The following is a 17500-nucleotide window of genomic DNA, read 5'->3' on the forward strand; positions in this document are numbered from 1 at the left end:
ATATATATATATATATATATATATATATATATATATATATATATATAATATATATATATATATATATATATATATATATATATATATATATATATATATATATATATATATATATATATATATTATATATATATATATATATATATATATATATATATATATATATAATATATATATATATATATATATATATATATATATATATATATATATATATATATATATATATATATATATATATATATATATATATATATATTATATATATATATATATATATATATATATATATATATATATATATATATATATATATATATATATATATATATATATATATATATATATATATATATATATAATATATATATATATATATATTATATATATATATATATATATATATATATATATATATATATATATATATATATATACAGATATATATAAATATATATATCTTGAAAACCCTATCTATATTCCTGCGTTTTAAAAGCAGTCAACATCCTTGACTAGTGTTATGGATTCTCTACGTAATTGAGGCAACTTCAGTTTTTTTTGTAAACTCTGGCCCATAAAGCTCTATACAGAGGAACTAATATATTATCTATGATATAAGAACTTATATAGCTAATAAATGGGGTTGATCATGTCCCACCTATTATTTTATTGGTGAAAACGCGTTAAATGTAAGACTCTAAACTCAATGACTACAGTTTAGCAGAATGTTTGTAAAACGCAATCTGCACGTGTTTCATGTAATATAATTTTGCTTGCTTTGTAGTTGCCAAAATATATGGAGAAAAATTGATAAAATAATACCCCCAATATTTTTGAAGCCCTTCTTGAGATAGAATTGACTAATTTCCGTCGTTTATTCTGCCAATTTCCCTCACAGAACACACTGCTGATGAGCTACAACTTTCCGTTGCCGTTGAAGCTGCAAAAATAACTCTACAGGGAAACATCAAGAGTGTGAATTTATGTCGGTTTTTTTTTCTTGAAAGACTCCTTGATATTGGGGTGGGGGCCACTTTGGCCTACCTGTAGATTACCTGCTATCACATTTTTTACAGGATTCTACCGATTCTTCTCTGAGGGATATGCCGACAAATGAGTCACTACTCCAGGAACTGGAACATGTGGTGGACGGACTGAACTCATTTCTCAAGTCGCGTGACAGACGACTCATCCGACACGACTTCGTCACCGAAATGGTACAACATTAAATTTACAAAATTAAACAAGTAATTCAATAAACTTTTCTTCAATATCTTTCATCAACTTGTGATGGCAGCCCCGGTAGATTTCTGCAGCCCGCTAGGTTTATCAAATATATTTTTTTAAAATTTTACCAATTCACTCTCAGAAATGTGTCCAAAAATATTGAAAGGTTGTCAATTTTATTATGAAAAAAGACAATTTGTCGAAATTAAAATTACTGATCTTAGAATAGTATCATGTGGCGTTTCTTATGTAAAGTATCTCAATTCTGTCACATTGAATCTTCTCAAGCCTGGAAAACAGAGAGCATATTTTTTTCTCAATAAAAAAATTTTGTAATTGAAAACGAAGAGAAGCTTAGGCTGCAAATATTAATTAGAATCTGTATTTAGAAGAACATGCTGATTAAGAAGAATCGGATTCTTTTACTGTTCAATGATGCTGTCATGTGCCTGGCTTCAAAGACTAAGCGGCCTATGTCCAGACGAACTTCCAACTTGTAAGTGAAATCAAATGCAACTTTAACTTTTGGATCAATTTTCAATTATGTTGAGATATCTTTTTATTTGTGTCTCATTTTGACAAAATCTTTTCTTTCCTGATACAGATTTTAAATCCAGTTCAAGTTCGAAATATGTCAAAAAAGGAAGGGCAGAGTGAAATGCGGAAAGCACATCGGCTGCGCCAAAATTTTACATGGAAAAAGAACAATTTTCTACAATTTAAAGACTTGACATATTTCAATAATTCATCCCATAACGGAATCTGGTCAAGACAAGAAGCATCCATGAACATTTAACAAAGTGAGATAAATTTTAGGCGAACAATTTGAAAGCTCAACCTAATTTTAAGGGACTGTTTTTTTTAAATAATTTTTTTAAAAGTAAACATGTAAATTATTCTGACTGGATTTTAATATCCACTTGCCTTCAAATATTAAATAAATTAATCACATTATCAATATTGTTATTATCATAATAATCTTGAAATTGTGGCTTTCGTTCTCTTAGCTAAAAATAAGATTTGAACGCTACTTTTTGTCTGTTAACTGGTAGTTTCTTGTGGTGATCGGAACAAAACTCTGCTTAAATATTTCAGCAGTATAGGTTTAAACTTCTAAAATTAAATGTATTGATATTGCCCCAAAATTTCTGTTTTCTGCACCATATTAAACTGTTAGCTAGAGAGTTTTGAAAAAGAAAAAATTCATTTTTTATAGCAGACGTCAGTCAAATGTTAAAGTGTTTATAAACTAAGTTTGCCGTTGTTGTAGATTTAAAGTTCTCAAAAAAGACTATGGAATAAAAAGAGTTTTATAATTCATATATATCCATTTAAAATCACCGAAGATTTAACATTTTGTTTAAAGAACAAAAATTGTTCACACTGTAACTCTACACGACAAATGCATAACTCTTGAATCGTATTTGATCTTTTTGTGAAAAAATTGAACCAAAACAAACCAGATTTTTTGCACATATAACTTGTGTTTAGATCTTAATGTATTTGAACCAATGCTTTCCCGCATTGAGAACAAATAGAAAACAAAGTATTTAAAGAGATTTTATTGCAAAAAATTCTCCAGCAGAAAATTGATTTAATATAACCAAAATTTATCCCTATAACATTAATAATACATTTAAATCGATTTAAGTGGCATCAAAATAATCGTTTTAAAATATCGGAAAATGGTTTTAAATGGTCTTTCTAGACCCCATAAATGCTCGTAAATACTTTGTTTGACTAAACCTGTTTGTTTTGTGGGAACAATGTTGGACATCGAAACTAAGAATTAATTGGTACAAATTTCTTATATAATAACAAATTTATGAAGATTTACAAGAAATTTCAGCTAAGTTTCAGGCTCCGAAGAGTTTCAGTTCGAATTTTCCTGTTTTCCTAACTTGCTCCTCAAGTCATAATGTCTTCATTCGTCGAATGCCTCCATGGAGAACTCTGTTAACAAAAAAAGAACGAATTAAACAAAAAAGATAGCTTTTGAAAAAGATTCTTTGAAATTTTTGTTTAATTAATTAATGATGAAGCAAAATGAAACAATAAAAAAATTTGTGGTATTTATACATTTCATAGAGGGAAGAGTAGTCGGGAGAGAACAACTTCTTTTGATAAAACCAAATTGAAAATTTTTTAAGACATTATTTGGTAACAAGATAATTTTAAAATTTAGCAATCTTACCGTTTATGAAGAAAATCAGCAGACATCACGAATCGATCGGAAAATAGCAAGCTCGAAACAAGATCATTTATCAGTCACTGACACTTTCGGCTTCTGAAACAAAACCGACGGAATTAATTATATTTTGTCAATTTATAATCGGTCAGTTAAATTGTGGATCAGAATAGAATGAACAGAACCTTACCTGTATAAATGTCAATGGATGTACAAGTTTTGATTTCAAGCGATAAGAGTTTCTGACAATTTGAGCTTAATAAAGAAAAGCAGTCCCTCAAAAATCTTTTAAATTAAATTATAAGAAAATTTTTGGGTGAATTATGTGTAAATGTACTGACCTTATTGTGCAGCAAACAAGTTTTATGTGATTTATTCAGCGTAGAGATATAATTTTCTCCAATGTAGCTTAACTCTGATTGGTCATTTTTGAAATAATTTGTAATCCGCAAAGGCTCTCTAAATAAAAACTATTTAAAAGGATTTTGTTGGGTTTCAAGAAGAAAAGTAGTGTAACAAACAATTTACTTTAGAAAAATGATGTAGTGTTAATTTTAATCCAATTAAATCGATTGTTTTCTCAATGTTGTCAATGCGGGTTGCCAAAACTGAATTACTTAAAAGCTAGTTGAGTTTTGTCAGCAATTTTTTTTGAAATATGTGTTTGAAAGTCAAAGAAAAATTTTGATCAGTCTTTTTAATGTTAAATTGCTTTTGCAACTTCTCTTGCATACATTCTTGTTGAGGCAGAAGAAGTTTTGCGAGCTGGCACTTAGAGAACTATATGATCGATAATTTTCGTAACTATATTTAATACACTCACTTAATTATCGAAATTTGCTCATTTCCTTTTTCAACAAGTGTTTCGTCTTTGGTCCCAATCATCATTGTGAGTCGTTAAGGTAACAATGCATTCTCACTGCATAATTTTCGCAAGATTGCATTACGGGTCGTTTAACCCAAAGTGAATTTTGCCGCCCTGTGGGGGGGGGGTGTCGTGGTGTGCACAACGCTTACGAATTTGTGAATTATAATTGCTATCTTTCGTAAGTAGAATTCACGTGAGTGGGTGAAATCTAATGAAAATTTAATCTAAGTGTTTTTAAGTTTTGTGTTGATTACGGTTTCTGGCTTATATGTTTTAAAAACCGGCAAATAAATTTAAGGTAAGCGTTGTTCACAAGAGTTAATTAATAATGCTTGTATTGCGATTGTTTGTGAATAAGTGCCAATTTGCACCATAAAATTAAGGTCAAACTAGTCCAATGTGAAATAAATCTTGCACTACAAAGTACGATGAAAGTGTCGAGGAAAATTGAAATGGCTCAAATATTCAAAATCAAAAACTTTTTACATAAATTTATACTTAATTGAAAGCTCTTTTCGGAGCATTCATTTCATATGTAACGTAGCCAAATTTAATACAAGCGAAGGAGCTCTTAATCATGCAATATATTCTATTACAATTTTTAATTTTTGAATATAGCTCAGCTTTGAAGCACAGCAGAGCACAAACATTATAAAGAGGTACTAAGAAAAGGAACAAAAAGATTTCCTTGTGAATTTTTATTGCATTGCTTACAATATTCTTGAGATTTTCTGGGCTTTTTATCCATAAGATTTTCTCTAAATAAAAGCACATATTCTGTAAGTACTGTCAACAACTTGTGGGCCCGTGAAAAGGGTCAGTTAGCAAATATTTGAATTGAAATTCTGTAATATTATGCTGACATTATGGTAAAAAAAATTCAATTAATGGCCTGAAAATAGTAAAAAAGAAATTTAAATTGAGCGGGTTTCAGCGCGTAGTTGTATGATTCCATTGAGAAGTGATCTGAAAAACCCGCGATTTTCAGCGCATTTTTTAAGATAATTATCAGGGGTTTCTTGTTCCACGATTACCAGCGTCTTCTCCCTATAGAAGTTTCATCGTTTTGCTGTTGCAGTTCAACAGTGTCTGGCATAGATCCATTCATGCGGTACCGTGTATGCTGGAAGTGTCTGATCAGAGACTGTGACATTGCACAAACCTCCACCGTGAAACAGGACAAACTGGCTATTCAGCGGCTGGAACAGGACCTGTCCAGACTCAATGAAATAATAGCAGTGGCCGACACACTCTACATGCCTCAAGAGGTACATGCATCACTACTACTCCCCTGGCTGGCAGACCAAAATTGTCGAAAACCCGAAATAGTTTTGGAACATTATGAGATCGTAACTTTTATCGTTACCTTTAAATAACCTAAATTTTGTCACCCTGGACATTGGCTTGACCCAAAATGTAAAGCTGGAGTTTTGCTCAACCAAACTTGGGTTCTGAACTTTTCCTCGATCAAATTTTTGAGAAAAAATTGGGTCTAGCAAAAGTCAAATTATAAGTCGAGAAAAAGTCTTTTTATGTGTCTTTTTTACCAAGTCAAATTTATTGTCAAATCATGGGTCGGGCAAAAGTCTTTTCATGAGTCTGCATTTTTGCCTTTCCATTGCGTGCGTAAATTTTACGTGCATTTCCATTGCTCGCTATTTTTTATAATGAGGTCATCATGTATGCTCTTTCATCTTTTGCGATTCTGCAGAGCCATCAATCTGTCGATAATATGCTTTTTTTAAAAAAATGATAATTCATAACTTTGGGAAGGAAAACAACTGAATCATCACTAATGCGACGAAGGTCACAATAATTAAACTACTTAGTTTAATTCAATCAAAATATAATACAGCTGCGATCACTGCTTTATCTTAAGAAATGCAGGTATCCTTAAGCCCTTTGGCAGTTATCGAATTATGTTTTAAGTTGGAAAGCAGTGGAGCAATACTGTTTAGCCTTGCTCCGATCCTGCTTAATTATGTGCAGCAGCAAACGAAAAAAATTTCCAAACTTTCAAAAAGCAGGGTTATTAAAAGACTTTTACTCGAACCATGAAAAGACCATGCTTGACTCAAAACTCCCAAGAAAAGACTTCAGCTGGACGCATAAAAATAATTTTGATGAACCTTTTCTAAAAACCTCGACTGGGTAATTTTCGTCAATATTTTGGACCTCCCTTACTATATTATTTGGGTCTGTTCACAAGTCAATGTCTGGACTAGGGAGACAAAATATACATCAAAAGAGGGTTACATCAACTCACTGAACTTGTCAGCACACAGAATGAGTCAAATTAGCTCACCTAAATCGAAACCTAAGTTCTATAAGCTGAGAAAAATTACATTTGATTACAGAACCTATGAAGAGCCATATTGAGTCCTTTTTCCTCGAAGAAAAACTTTAAGATTACAGTTCATAAATTACTCTTAGACATAATGTTTTTTGGAAGATAACGTCTGTGATTTGAGGATTGGTTTATACAAATAATTCCAAATGATTTGAAATTTTTATTCCAAACGCTTAATCGATTTCAAGAGGTCGATTACGTCCCAAATATTTAATCAAGCTGTACCGTACTTGAACACTTAAGAAAATAAAGTGAAATTACATGAAGGTTACAGAAAAGTTACGGGAGTTTTTCAGGTAAATTTATCCTAAGTAATTCTATTGGCCCATTCAAGAAGAATTTAAAAATTTAAAAACAAATGAACATCAAAATAATTGTTTGTGGCGGCTGCTTTCCTATCAATGACAAGGAAAGTTTTATACCGCCCAGTAAGTTATTAGCGGTTTACAAGCTGTCCGGATACTAAGTTCTGCAGTTCGCTTATGTAACTTTATATCCGCTATTCTGTAAATTACCGTTGCATTAAACGTTGTTTTAATAGTCCAAATAACTAATCGTTCAGCTTTGCTGAATAATAAAATCAATTGCTGAAACTACTCAGTAAAATCCAAATGAATAAGCAAATATTTTTTCTGAGTTTTGGTTAACAACTCAATAATTCAAGTTTGTGCTAATCAAATCAAAATTTTTGTCCCTATAGTTTGCTTACTGTTTATATTTATAAACGAAACTAAGGAGGTACATTCGGTTTCAGAATAGAACACAATTCACAGAGGAGAACCCGTCTTTTGCCTTAAGCGGACTTGAATTTTTGGTCAAAACAAAGGTCCTTCTTTAGTCACTGGGGCCGAACATAGAGACGACGTAGCGTCTAGGTTTTTGGTTTGGAAAACTCCATTCTGTGAACTGAAAATCTATCTTTCACCACCTATTACCTTCAACAAACTGATTATAAGTTGTTCGTCTGGTCAAAGATGAGAAATTTGTGTCACCCTTATGTTCAGCTAACAATGGTTTCTTTATTTCCTTTCTCTCAAGTTACTCATTCTTTCATGGCCAAATCGATGATGAGATAAATTACAAGTTTCACGTTAGCAAGACACAGCATTTTACTGCTCAAGTAAAATTGAAGAGTTAGGCAGACTGGATTTTCTTGTGAAATTGGTTTTCCTAGTTCTTTCAAAGCCAGCCTGACTTCAACTAAAATCTCTGGTGTTCTGCTGAAGCTACAGCTCCCGTTTTTCCAAAAAATTGAACCCGGTTTCTATAATCACAACAAAGCTCAGGTTTTTCTGATTGTTCACAGCGATCTGCGACACACACACACACACACTTACTTTTATTAAGCTTTGAAGTGCCTGGAGTCAGATCTATGCGGAATTTAACGAGTCTTAGTTCTTTCACTTCACTTCTGTATAAGTGGCAGCAGCTGTGACTTTTTAGAAAAATCAAACTAACACTTTGTTGTTACCAGGTGTAAAACGCATTATTGGTATACAGCAGTTTTTGTGACCTCGTTTAGCTAAAACTTTAACGCTGTCAGCCTGTTCGCACGTTTGGGGGCTCTTTTTATATGTTTACAAATGTGTGAAATTTAGAAACAAAATATGTCGACATAAAAATTGTGTTAATCAAATGAATGTTTGAGGAAATTATTAATGCTCGGCCTTCACATCGCCGGCCCTGTTTTCCATCAAGAAAACATCTATACTATTTGGTAACACTGGAGAGAGCTTCACCACTGGTCTCTTGTAAACTCCGTCGTTCGTTCGAATTTTCGCTGATCGAATCACTCCGTTGGACCCTTCGATGGTCTCCGTGACTCGACCCAGATTATAATATCCTCGGTTGTCACTTTCGTCGATCAACCAAACAATATCGCCTTCTGTAAGGTTTTCGCTTGCTGTAGATTGCCATTTTTGCCGGTTGTTCAATGTTGGCAGATACTTTTTTCAAAATCTGTTCCAAATGAGATTTGCATAGTTTTGAGTTTGTCTAAAGAGCTGTTGTATGATCGACAAATTCTTCTGCACATGGTAGGTATGGTAAGCAAACATTCGTGTTGCCAAGCAAGCATTGATTGGGGGTCAGTGTTTCTAGGTCATAAACATCTGAACTTACGGGAGTCAACAGTGGTCTCGCTTTCAAGGTTTGCTCCACAATACACATCGTTGTTGAAAGAACATCCTCTCTGACTGATCTGTTCCCGAGATTACATACATTGCCTTCCTGCAACTTCTGACCAACCCGTCCCATACACCTCTAAATTGGGGTGCTACGGGTGGGTTGAATTTTCATCTGATTCCTTGCTGAATTAGATGTTCCTCGATCCGTTTTTTGTTCCATGCAGCATCGTACTCTGCAAACTCTCGTTCAGCTCCAACAATGTTTGTCCCGTTGTCGCTGATGATTGTGCTGGGTTTGCCTCTTTGTGCAATAAATCGCAAGATTGCATTGAGACAGCTATCCGTGTCTAATTTGGGAACCACTTTAATGTGCACTGCTCTCACAGTTAGAAATGTGAACAGACCACACCATCGCTTTTCGTTTTTTCGCCCAATCTTCACAGTGAAAGGGCTAAAGTAGTCAACTCCAACATTTGTAAAGGCTGTTGAAGCATCTAACCGCTCTTCGGGTAGATCTGTCATCACTGGAGTTATCGTTTGTGCTCTGCCTTTTCTGCAGGTAACACACTTGTTCTTGATTGATCGTAAGGCGTTTCGTATGCCTAGGATCCATATCTTCTGCTGAACAATGTTCCTGACATGCTCTGTGCTTTCGTGTTGGTTGTTCTTGTGCTCGTTTTGCAAGATCAATTCAACCGCATGATGTTTCCAATGTAGCAACATTGGATGTTTTGCGTTAAAGTCCAAATGAGCTTTACCTACTCTGCCTTTGGCACGAATAATTCCTTCCTCATGCAGGAATGGTGAGAACTGTAGAAGTTTGCTGCTTTTTAGGATATCCTTTTTAAGTTTGAGAGATTTTACCTCTTCACCAAACTGTTCTCGCTGTAGTAAATTGAAGATGATTGCTTTGCTTTTTCTTTTTCTTCAACACTCACTAAAAGCTTTGCTGGTTTGTATTTGCTGAATGCCCGCATTACGTATGCAATTGTATTTACTTGTCTGTTAAAATTATTGAATCGTTCCCACTGAATAACCGCTTCCTTTTCATCAGCCTGTGTCATGAAGCTTGATGATGGTATGTTCTCTTCATCTGAGGCAAGGACAAGGTTGACTTGCTCTGGCCATTCACTCTGTGGTCGTTTTATCCAGGCGGGCCCAATGAGCCACTCACTTCTCCTGAGTTCTTCGATGTTGATCGCACTCGTGCCAATGTCCGCTGTGTTGTTGATACCGCTCACATGTCTCCACTGTTAATCATTAGTTGTATCCAATATCTCAGCCAATCGATTGGCCACAAACAGTTGTTGTTTATGATGGGAGCTGTGTCCAATGCAGTACTGTTGTTGAGTCTGACCAAAAACTGCAACATTGTATCTTGATTTCTTGTTCCTTGAGTATCTGCTCCTTCAACCGTACTGCCATGAATGCCGCTTGCAATTCCAGCCGTCGTATTGAAAGACGCCTCATCTGTGCCACTCTGCTTTTTTCAATTACAAGTCGGCTGAGTATTCCTTTGGTTGGGATCTCAGATAGGCCACAATGCTTGTTTCGGCTACAATTGGAAGTTGTTCCTTCCACCTCAAGAACTCTGCTTCTTCACCAGGCTCCACTTGGTTGTCCCAATGTTGACCACTATTAGTTCAGATGCTTTTGAGAAGTCGTGTAATGTTAACGCAGAACGGAGCAAACAATCCGATCGGGTCAAATACAGAGGATGCCAGTGACAGAAGCTTCCTCTTGGTTATAGGGGCTTCAACTTCCTTGTTCGTACCTCGGCAGACTTGAAGACTATCATCAGTAACAGTCCCTTGTAGTCCGAGCACTGAAGATCCCTCTGTATTGGGTTCCACTTCGACGTGCTTCGTGTTGCTGATTGATTTCAAGTCGACTGGGATTGCTTTGCAAACCTCATCGCTGTTGCTTATCCAATTTGTAAGTTGAAGCCCATGTTGCGAAAGAAGATGTTGCAACTGACTGAAAACTTCGACTGCACCTTCAGGGGATTATACTGATTTGATGAAATCGTCCATGTAAAATTTGTTTTGTATTGTTTTTGATGCGATTGAATACACTTCTTCGTTATCGAGTCCCAATCGTCTGAGAGCATTGTTTGCGCAAGTTGGAGAACTCCTAGCTCCAAACATGTGACGCTGATTTTCGTATATTTGAACAGATTCATTAGTTCTTGGGAGCCAAAGAAACCTCAAGCATTCTCTATCCTGCTCAGAAACTTACCATTGCAGAAACATCGATTCGATATCTGTTTTTAGGTCTACTGGTCTTTCACGAAATCTGAAAACTGTTCCAATTAAACCATGCAGTAGATCAGGCCCTGCTAGTAGCTTGTCGTTTAGGCATACCCCTTTGTACTTTGATGCAGCATTGCAAACACGTCTCACTTTGCCAGGCTTGTTTGGGTTTAGGACTGGATGGTGTGCGGAAGTACCATTCTTTCTCGAAGATGCCTTTCACTTCGGACTCGTCCAATATCTTTACGAATCCCTTCTGTACTTCTGTATCTATCGACTTTTGAAGTAAATTTTTAAGGTTTGGCTCCCTTTGCAATCTTCGTTCCAGTGAGTGAAGCTGACTCAAAGCTGAGCTGTAGTTGTTCGGCAGTTTGGGCTCTGGTTCACTCGAAAGCATTCCCACTTCGTACCGCTCGCTGTAAACTTCGTCGTACTCTCTAGCATCTTTTGTGCCTGCAGCTCCTTCTTGGACTAACTGACGACGTTAATTTCGGAAGCATAAATTTCTATGTCCCACCATTTTTGGATTTTCTCAGCCACTTTCACATCTTCTTTGAAGGCGAAATGATAAACATTTTGTCTTCTCTTGCCCGTCATTGGTCCACTGACTACCCATCCTAGGCAACCTTTAGAACGGCAAAAGGTTCACTTCGTGTTCCTATCCTGTAGTCCAAGGGTCTGAGTAGCTCGGAAGCATCTTTACGGAAAATGATGCGGACGTCCATCAGGTTGAACGTTTGTTTAGAAGAACGTTCAAGTGGTTGAAGTTTTGCTTCAGCTTGTGGTTGTCGTAGTTTGTGGTTCCCAATGAAATTGACGGTTGTACAAACGCTTCTATCGAATGTACTTTTGAATGCGGTCCCTTTATTTTTATGGACACCATTTCTTACTTCAAATCTTTCGTTCCGTGGATGCCAGCTATGTTGAGTGTATCATCGGTTCCTTTGGCTCGCAACTTCTCATTAACGCTTCGGTCAACGAATGATACCGTTGATCCACTATCGAGGAAAGCATATTTGTTTAACCTGTTGCTGACACTCTGATATGAGACTAGATCTATCTGAAGAAAACTCGTACTTTGACTGATTGTTGCTGCGCCTACGTTGACTGCTTGATTGCCCTCGTCCATTTGGTTTTCGGAGTGTAGCAATTGGTTTGTTTTTTGGTACATCCACTTATACCACAAGCGTTGGCTTTACAATCTTTGATTGCACGTCTTTTTCCCAGACATCCGTACATAAGCGTTGCTTCCTTACAGCTGCATAACGATCATTCACGTTCATGTTCTTACACAAAGGACAGTTCCAAATTTTGAGCATTCCATCGGCTAATGGGCAGTGATCGCTAATCGTTGTCTGCGCTTCCTTTACGTTTGAACTCGCACTAAAATTCGAGGATTTAGAGAACTGCTTGGTTTTGTTCGCCTTTCGTCGATGATACTCCTTACGTTTCTCTGTGGGCTGCGACATGCCTTCGTAAACGAATGATATTCTTGATAACCAGTTCTCTAGCAGACAGAGATCTAGTCGGTCCTCATTGGTTTTATCTACATAGAAGCACCATTTCTCCTTCAGATTAGGTGGCAACTTTTCCGTCGCGATTTGCAGTGTGGCTCTAGATCGCATGTCGCCTTCATATTTGCAGTGCTTCAGAACACTGACTACTTTACTGATGGTTGTTGAATAACTGAGTAAAGCTTTTGAATCATGCATTCAGATTTCCTGTTCATTTCGCAAAGTATTGAGTTCTGCTTCAACAATTAGGTAAGGTTGCCCAAACCTTCGTTCCAACAAAGCCCAAGCTTCACCATATAGATCTCGGAGTAGCCAGTTAACAAAGTTTTCAAGTGGCTCATTTTCTCTGAGCTAGGTATTGCACGGTTATGAACGGTTGCTACAAACATGTTCGACCATTCCGGCCACTCGAGTGGGTTGCCGTCGAAAGAATTTAACATCAACTTTGGTAGCTGACTACTACTGCTTAGTACATTGAACTCAGACCAGTCGGGTAAACCGTTCAGTTTGAAACGCTCGCCGCTTGGGGATCTGGATTTAAGTGAGCTTTCTCGATCGAAACTGACTCGATAGTTTTTGTGACCGTTCTTTGTATGATCAAAACTACAGTCTTTAAAGTTTGCAAACTTATCTGATTGGTCGAGCCAGCCGAAGACGTCCTTGCTCTTCGGACTTTTCCAATTGAAAGGCGATCGGCTTCTTATACAAGGCGCGGCACCATCATCAGAACCAGAATCTCTGGCATCAAGTGTTTCCTTTTCGTATTGCAGTTTGAGCTTACCTTTTTCTTCCAAACGGTGCAGTTCCATCTCAAGATCCTTCTGCTTCATTTCATATTCATTTTTACTCTGACGCATTTTGGTGTTAAAATCTTTGTCTAGAGCTGCAAGCTTCTCTGCTTTCTTTGCCTTTTATCGGAAGACGCTTTGGACTCGTTGTCCTGGTTTTCCTTTTGTTGATTCTTAACTGAAACTTGGGAGGTTTCTCCCATAGAACTTGAAACTTTCTCACTTGGCTCTGCAGCCCTGTTTTCGAGGGGGTCTGATTCTGCTGATCCGCCATCCTTGTGGATATATGGCAAACAATCGGCTTATAAATTGATGAAAAATCCGCGTTGCTGGATTTTGTGTCGTCAGTAGAATTCCAAATCGTTAAAGATATCAACCTTTTTGTCAAGCAGCTTCTCTAGGCTAATATCGAATTGCAAAATTTGGTTATATACTGTTTTAACTTTGCTAGGCTTATCCTTTTTTATCAGTTCGTAGTCCTCTTTCTCCTTCAGCTCAATCTGCTTTACGCAGTGCTTGATTTGTCTCTCGAGGTTGCTGTGACTACGTGACCGAGTCACAGTTTGTTTACTTTGACGCCGCACTTTGACGCTTTTCTGTCCCGTGGTTTTGTTTTCGATAAAGTTGGCACCTCAACATCGTTTGACTGTGCAACTCAAATTGCCTCGTTGGCCTTTTGGTTTGTTCGAGATTAGACAACGGTTTGTATTCCACTGTCCGGGTCGGCGGACCAAATGTAACGGCTGCTTTCCAATCAATGACAAAGAAAGTTTTATACCCCCCAGTTCGTTATTAGCGGTTTACAAGCTGTCGGGATACTAAGTTCTGCAGTTCGCTTTTGTAACTTTATATCCGCTATTCTGTAAATTACCGTTGCATTAAACGTTGTTTTATTAGTCACAATAACTAACCGTTCAGCTTTGCTGAGTAAAAAAATCAATTGCTGGAACTACTCAGTAGAATCCAATTAAATAATCAAATAATTTTTCTGAATTTTGGTTAACAACTCAATAATTCAAGTTGCTGCTATTCAAGCCAAAATTTTTGTCCCTATAGGTTGCTCACTGTATATATTTATAAACGAATTTAAGGAGGTACATTCGGTTTTAGAATAGAACACTATTCACAGAGGAGAACCCGTCTTTTGCCTTAAGCGGACTTGAATTGTTGGTCAAAACAAAGATCCTTCTTTAGTCACTGGGGCCGAACAAAGAGACGACGTAGCGTCTAGGTTTTTGGTTTGGAAAACTCCTTTCTGTGAACTGAAAATCTATCTTTCACCACCTATTACCTTCAACAAACTGATTATAAGTTGTTCGTCTGGTCAAAGATGAGAAATTTGTGTCACCCTTATGTTCAGCTAACAATGGTTTCTTTATTTCCTTTCTCTCAAGTTACTCATTCTTTCATGGCCAAATCGATGATGAGATAAATTACAAGTTTCACGTTAGCAAGACACAGCATTTTACTGCTCAAGTAAAATTGAAGAGTTAGGCAGACTGGATTTTCTTGTGAAATTGGTTTTCCTAGTTCTTTCAAAGCCAGCCTGACTTCAACTAAAATCTCTGGTGTTCTGCTGAAGCTACAGCTCCCGTTTTTCCAAAAAATTGAACCCGGTTTCTATAATCACAACAAAGCTCAGGCTTTTCTGATTGTTCACAGCGATCTGCGACACACACACACACACACACACACACTTACTTTTATTAAGCTTCGAAGTGCGTGGAGTCAGATCTATGTGGAATTTCACGAGTCTTAGTTCTTTCACTTCACTTCTGTATAAGTGGCAGCAGCTGTGATTTTTTAGAAAAATCAAACTAACACTTTGTTGTTACCAGGTGTAAAACACAATGTTGGTATACAGCAGTTTCAGTGACATCGTTTTGTTAAGATTTTAACCCGGCCAGCCTGTTTGCACGTTTGGGGGCTCTTTTTACACGTTTACAATTTTATGAACTTTAGAAACAAAATAAGTCGACATAAAAATTGTTTTAATGAAATGAATGTTTGAGGAAAATATTAATGCTCGGCCTTCACATTGTTGCTGGTTAGTTTGATGAAGACCATCATGAAGTTGTTCGATCCTCAAATTGACCGGGTTCCAATATTTTCGTTTTTATTATAATTTCTATTATAATCTCCTCATTGCGTGGAAAGCATTAAGGTTATAGATTTTCAAATTTTCCCAAAGTTTTAAAGTTTTTCTTCAGCTCTGGAATCTTCTCAGCGTGGGAAATTTTGTTGGTTTTAATTTCCTATATCTGTATGATTACTTTTTTTGTTACAGAGTTTGGTGGCTGCTGCTCGGAAGACACACAACGATATTTCAAAGCAGTTATCAGAGTTGAAGCATTTCTACTCTCTGGATGCGACCAGTGCCCGCACCCAGATAGTAATAGACACCCCCGCAGGAATGGAGTCGGTCATAGTCGTGTTCCAGAACTCACTGGTGAGGAGCCAGTGGGAGAGTGTCTTCGCAGAGATGAGGACCAAAGTCGGTCCCAATGCACACCTGGTGGTACCAGAGTTTGTCAAGGTAAAACTCATCATTAGCTTGGCCGCATATCTTGCCGAAAGATATTAAAGGGAAAAATTGGAAAGTGTAACATCAACACGCCCGGGTCGCCACTTCTTAGTAGTTATACAAGGATCATATATGACGTCATAAAAATCATAACGTAATTCCTAGTACGATCCTTTTATGATTACTAAGAATCATATATGAGTTAGTATGACTACTAAGAATTTCGTATGATAAGCAAACCCGGGCGCCTACTAGTATTGATAAAATATTGAAACCACATTGTTAGCTCGAATACACCAATTTGTTGCGTAGTCAGGCATATACACAATTGAAGTGGTAACTTGAGTTCCTTTTTGTTTAGTTTCTTAATCAGCAATTCGGAATTCCCTCGATCGATTATTTCCTCAACCCGCGTTATCAAAACTCTGATGTTTATTGTTAATGATATGAATTTGCAATCCTTTCTCTGTTTTAGTCTCTTCCGTTATCACTGGATGCGGAGATTGATGACCTGAGGGACAAGTTCAAAGTGGTGACAGCCAATGATGGTCAACTGGTGTTCATTGTAGCCTCCTACGACACTTACAGCATCATAGTACAAGTTGGCACACTTTCTATCTGACACATAATAGTCAATCTCTTTGAGATAAATCGGCTTGTTTTCCGCTCAAATAAACGCAAAACTTTAAAAAAAAATGAAAAATGATTTTGTAAATGATAGGGTAGAGTAAAATAAAGTAAATAATACAAGAGAAAGGGCGTAAGAGAGCAACAACGTCTCATAATTTCAGACCTCATCTGTGTATTTTCGAGGGTTGAAAAATCGAAGGAGGGTTATTCACTATGAATGAAGTTTTTTGATTCGTTAACATTAAAACTAGAAACTTCCTGTGTTTTATTACTTTAAGGCTGTTATTGACAAGTGCTAATGGTCAGTGTTGAAGCCCAGTTGAGTTTGTTCAGGTTGAAATTAGTTGTGGCCAGACTGGAGTAAAAAATCTCGTGTAAAATTAATCCGAGTCTGGGTGTTATAAAAACATGATTCAGTACGGATATCATGATTCAGTACTGAATGTCTTACTATGTCACTATGATCCATATGTTTGTTTCAGCTACAGAACATGCACCAGAGCAGTCCTACTCTGAACAGAGTTTACTACACCGATGGTATCATCAACGATGTCCTAGTCATGCAACATAACTCGCTCTCCCTCTCCTCGGATGCTCCACCCCAACCCACCCGGACTCCTCTTCAGCGCCAGGGAACTACCCAGAGCAACACCCAGTCTGACATGCTGCTATCTGGAAGTGTCTCCTCTCCCCCACAACCCTCCTCCCGCAGGAACCCGGGGGATGGCCCAACAGTGCCCTCTGGGGTAGGAAGAGCTCTGGCGGGTTCTCAAAGCTGGTGCGGAAGCACTAACAAGATTAATAGCAACAAGTAAGAAAGTTTTCTGCTATTGTTCTAATTTTTGAAACTTTCTTGTTTCATTGGCTATAAATGGAAAATGAACGCACGATAGTCTGGACACGGGAAATTTTGTACGCATTGTGAGCGCACAGCCTGGCACCTCAACCTGGGTTTATTCACCCCGGAACCCAACCGTAGATTTTATTCTGCCCACTTGTTTTACGGGGTAATTCACTGTAGTACCTTGATGCA

The 17500-nt window shown here is 36.9% G+C and overlaps 1 protein-coding gene across 1 annotated transcript in view; it reads left to right on the plus strand.

The window, feature by feature from the left end:
• LOC142334661 (uncharacterized) overlaps positions 1 to 17500 on the plus strand; it is a 112079-nt gene that overhangs the window by 67399 nt on the left and 27180 nt on the right. Inside the window, 6 exon segments of the mRNA XM_075382873.1 lie at positions 1077 to 1217; positions 1617 to 1723; positions 5362 to 5551; positions 15601 to 15849; positions 16313 to 16438; positions 16950 to 17278. Of these exon segments, the coding sequence (XP_075238988.1) occupies positions 1077 to 1217; positions 1617 to 1723; positions 5362 to 5551; positions 15601 to 15849; positions 16313 to 16438; positions 16950 to 17278 (1142 nt within the window).

This window comes from Convolutriloba macropyga, chromosome 2 (genome assembly GCF_964194025.1).
Source record: "Convolutriloba macropyga chromosome 2, txConMacr16.3, whole genome shotgun sequence".
NCBI classification, from domain to species: Eukaryota; Metazoa; Xenacoelomorpha; order Acoela; family Convolutidae; genus Convolutriloba; species Convolutriloba macropyga.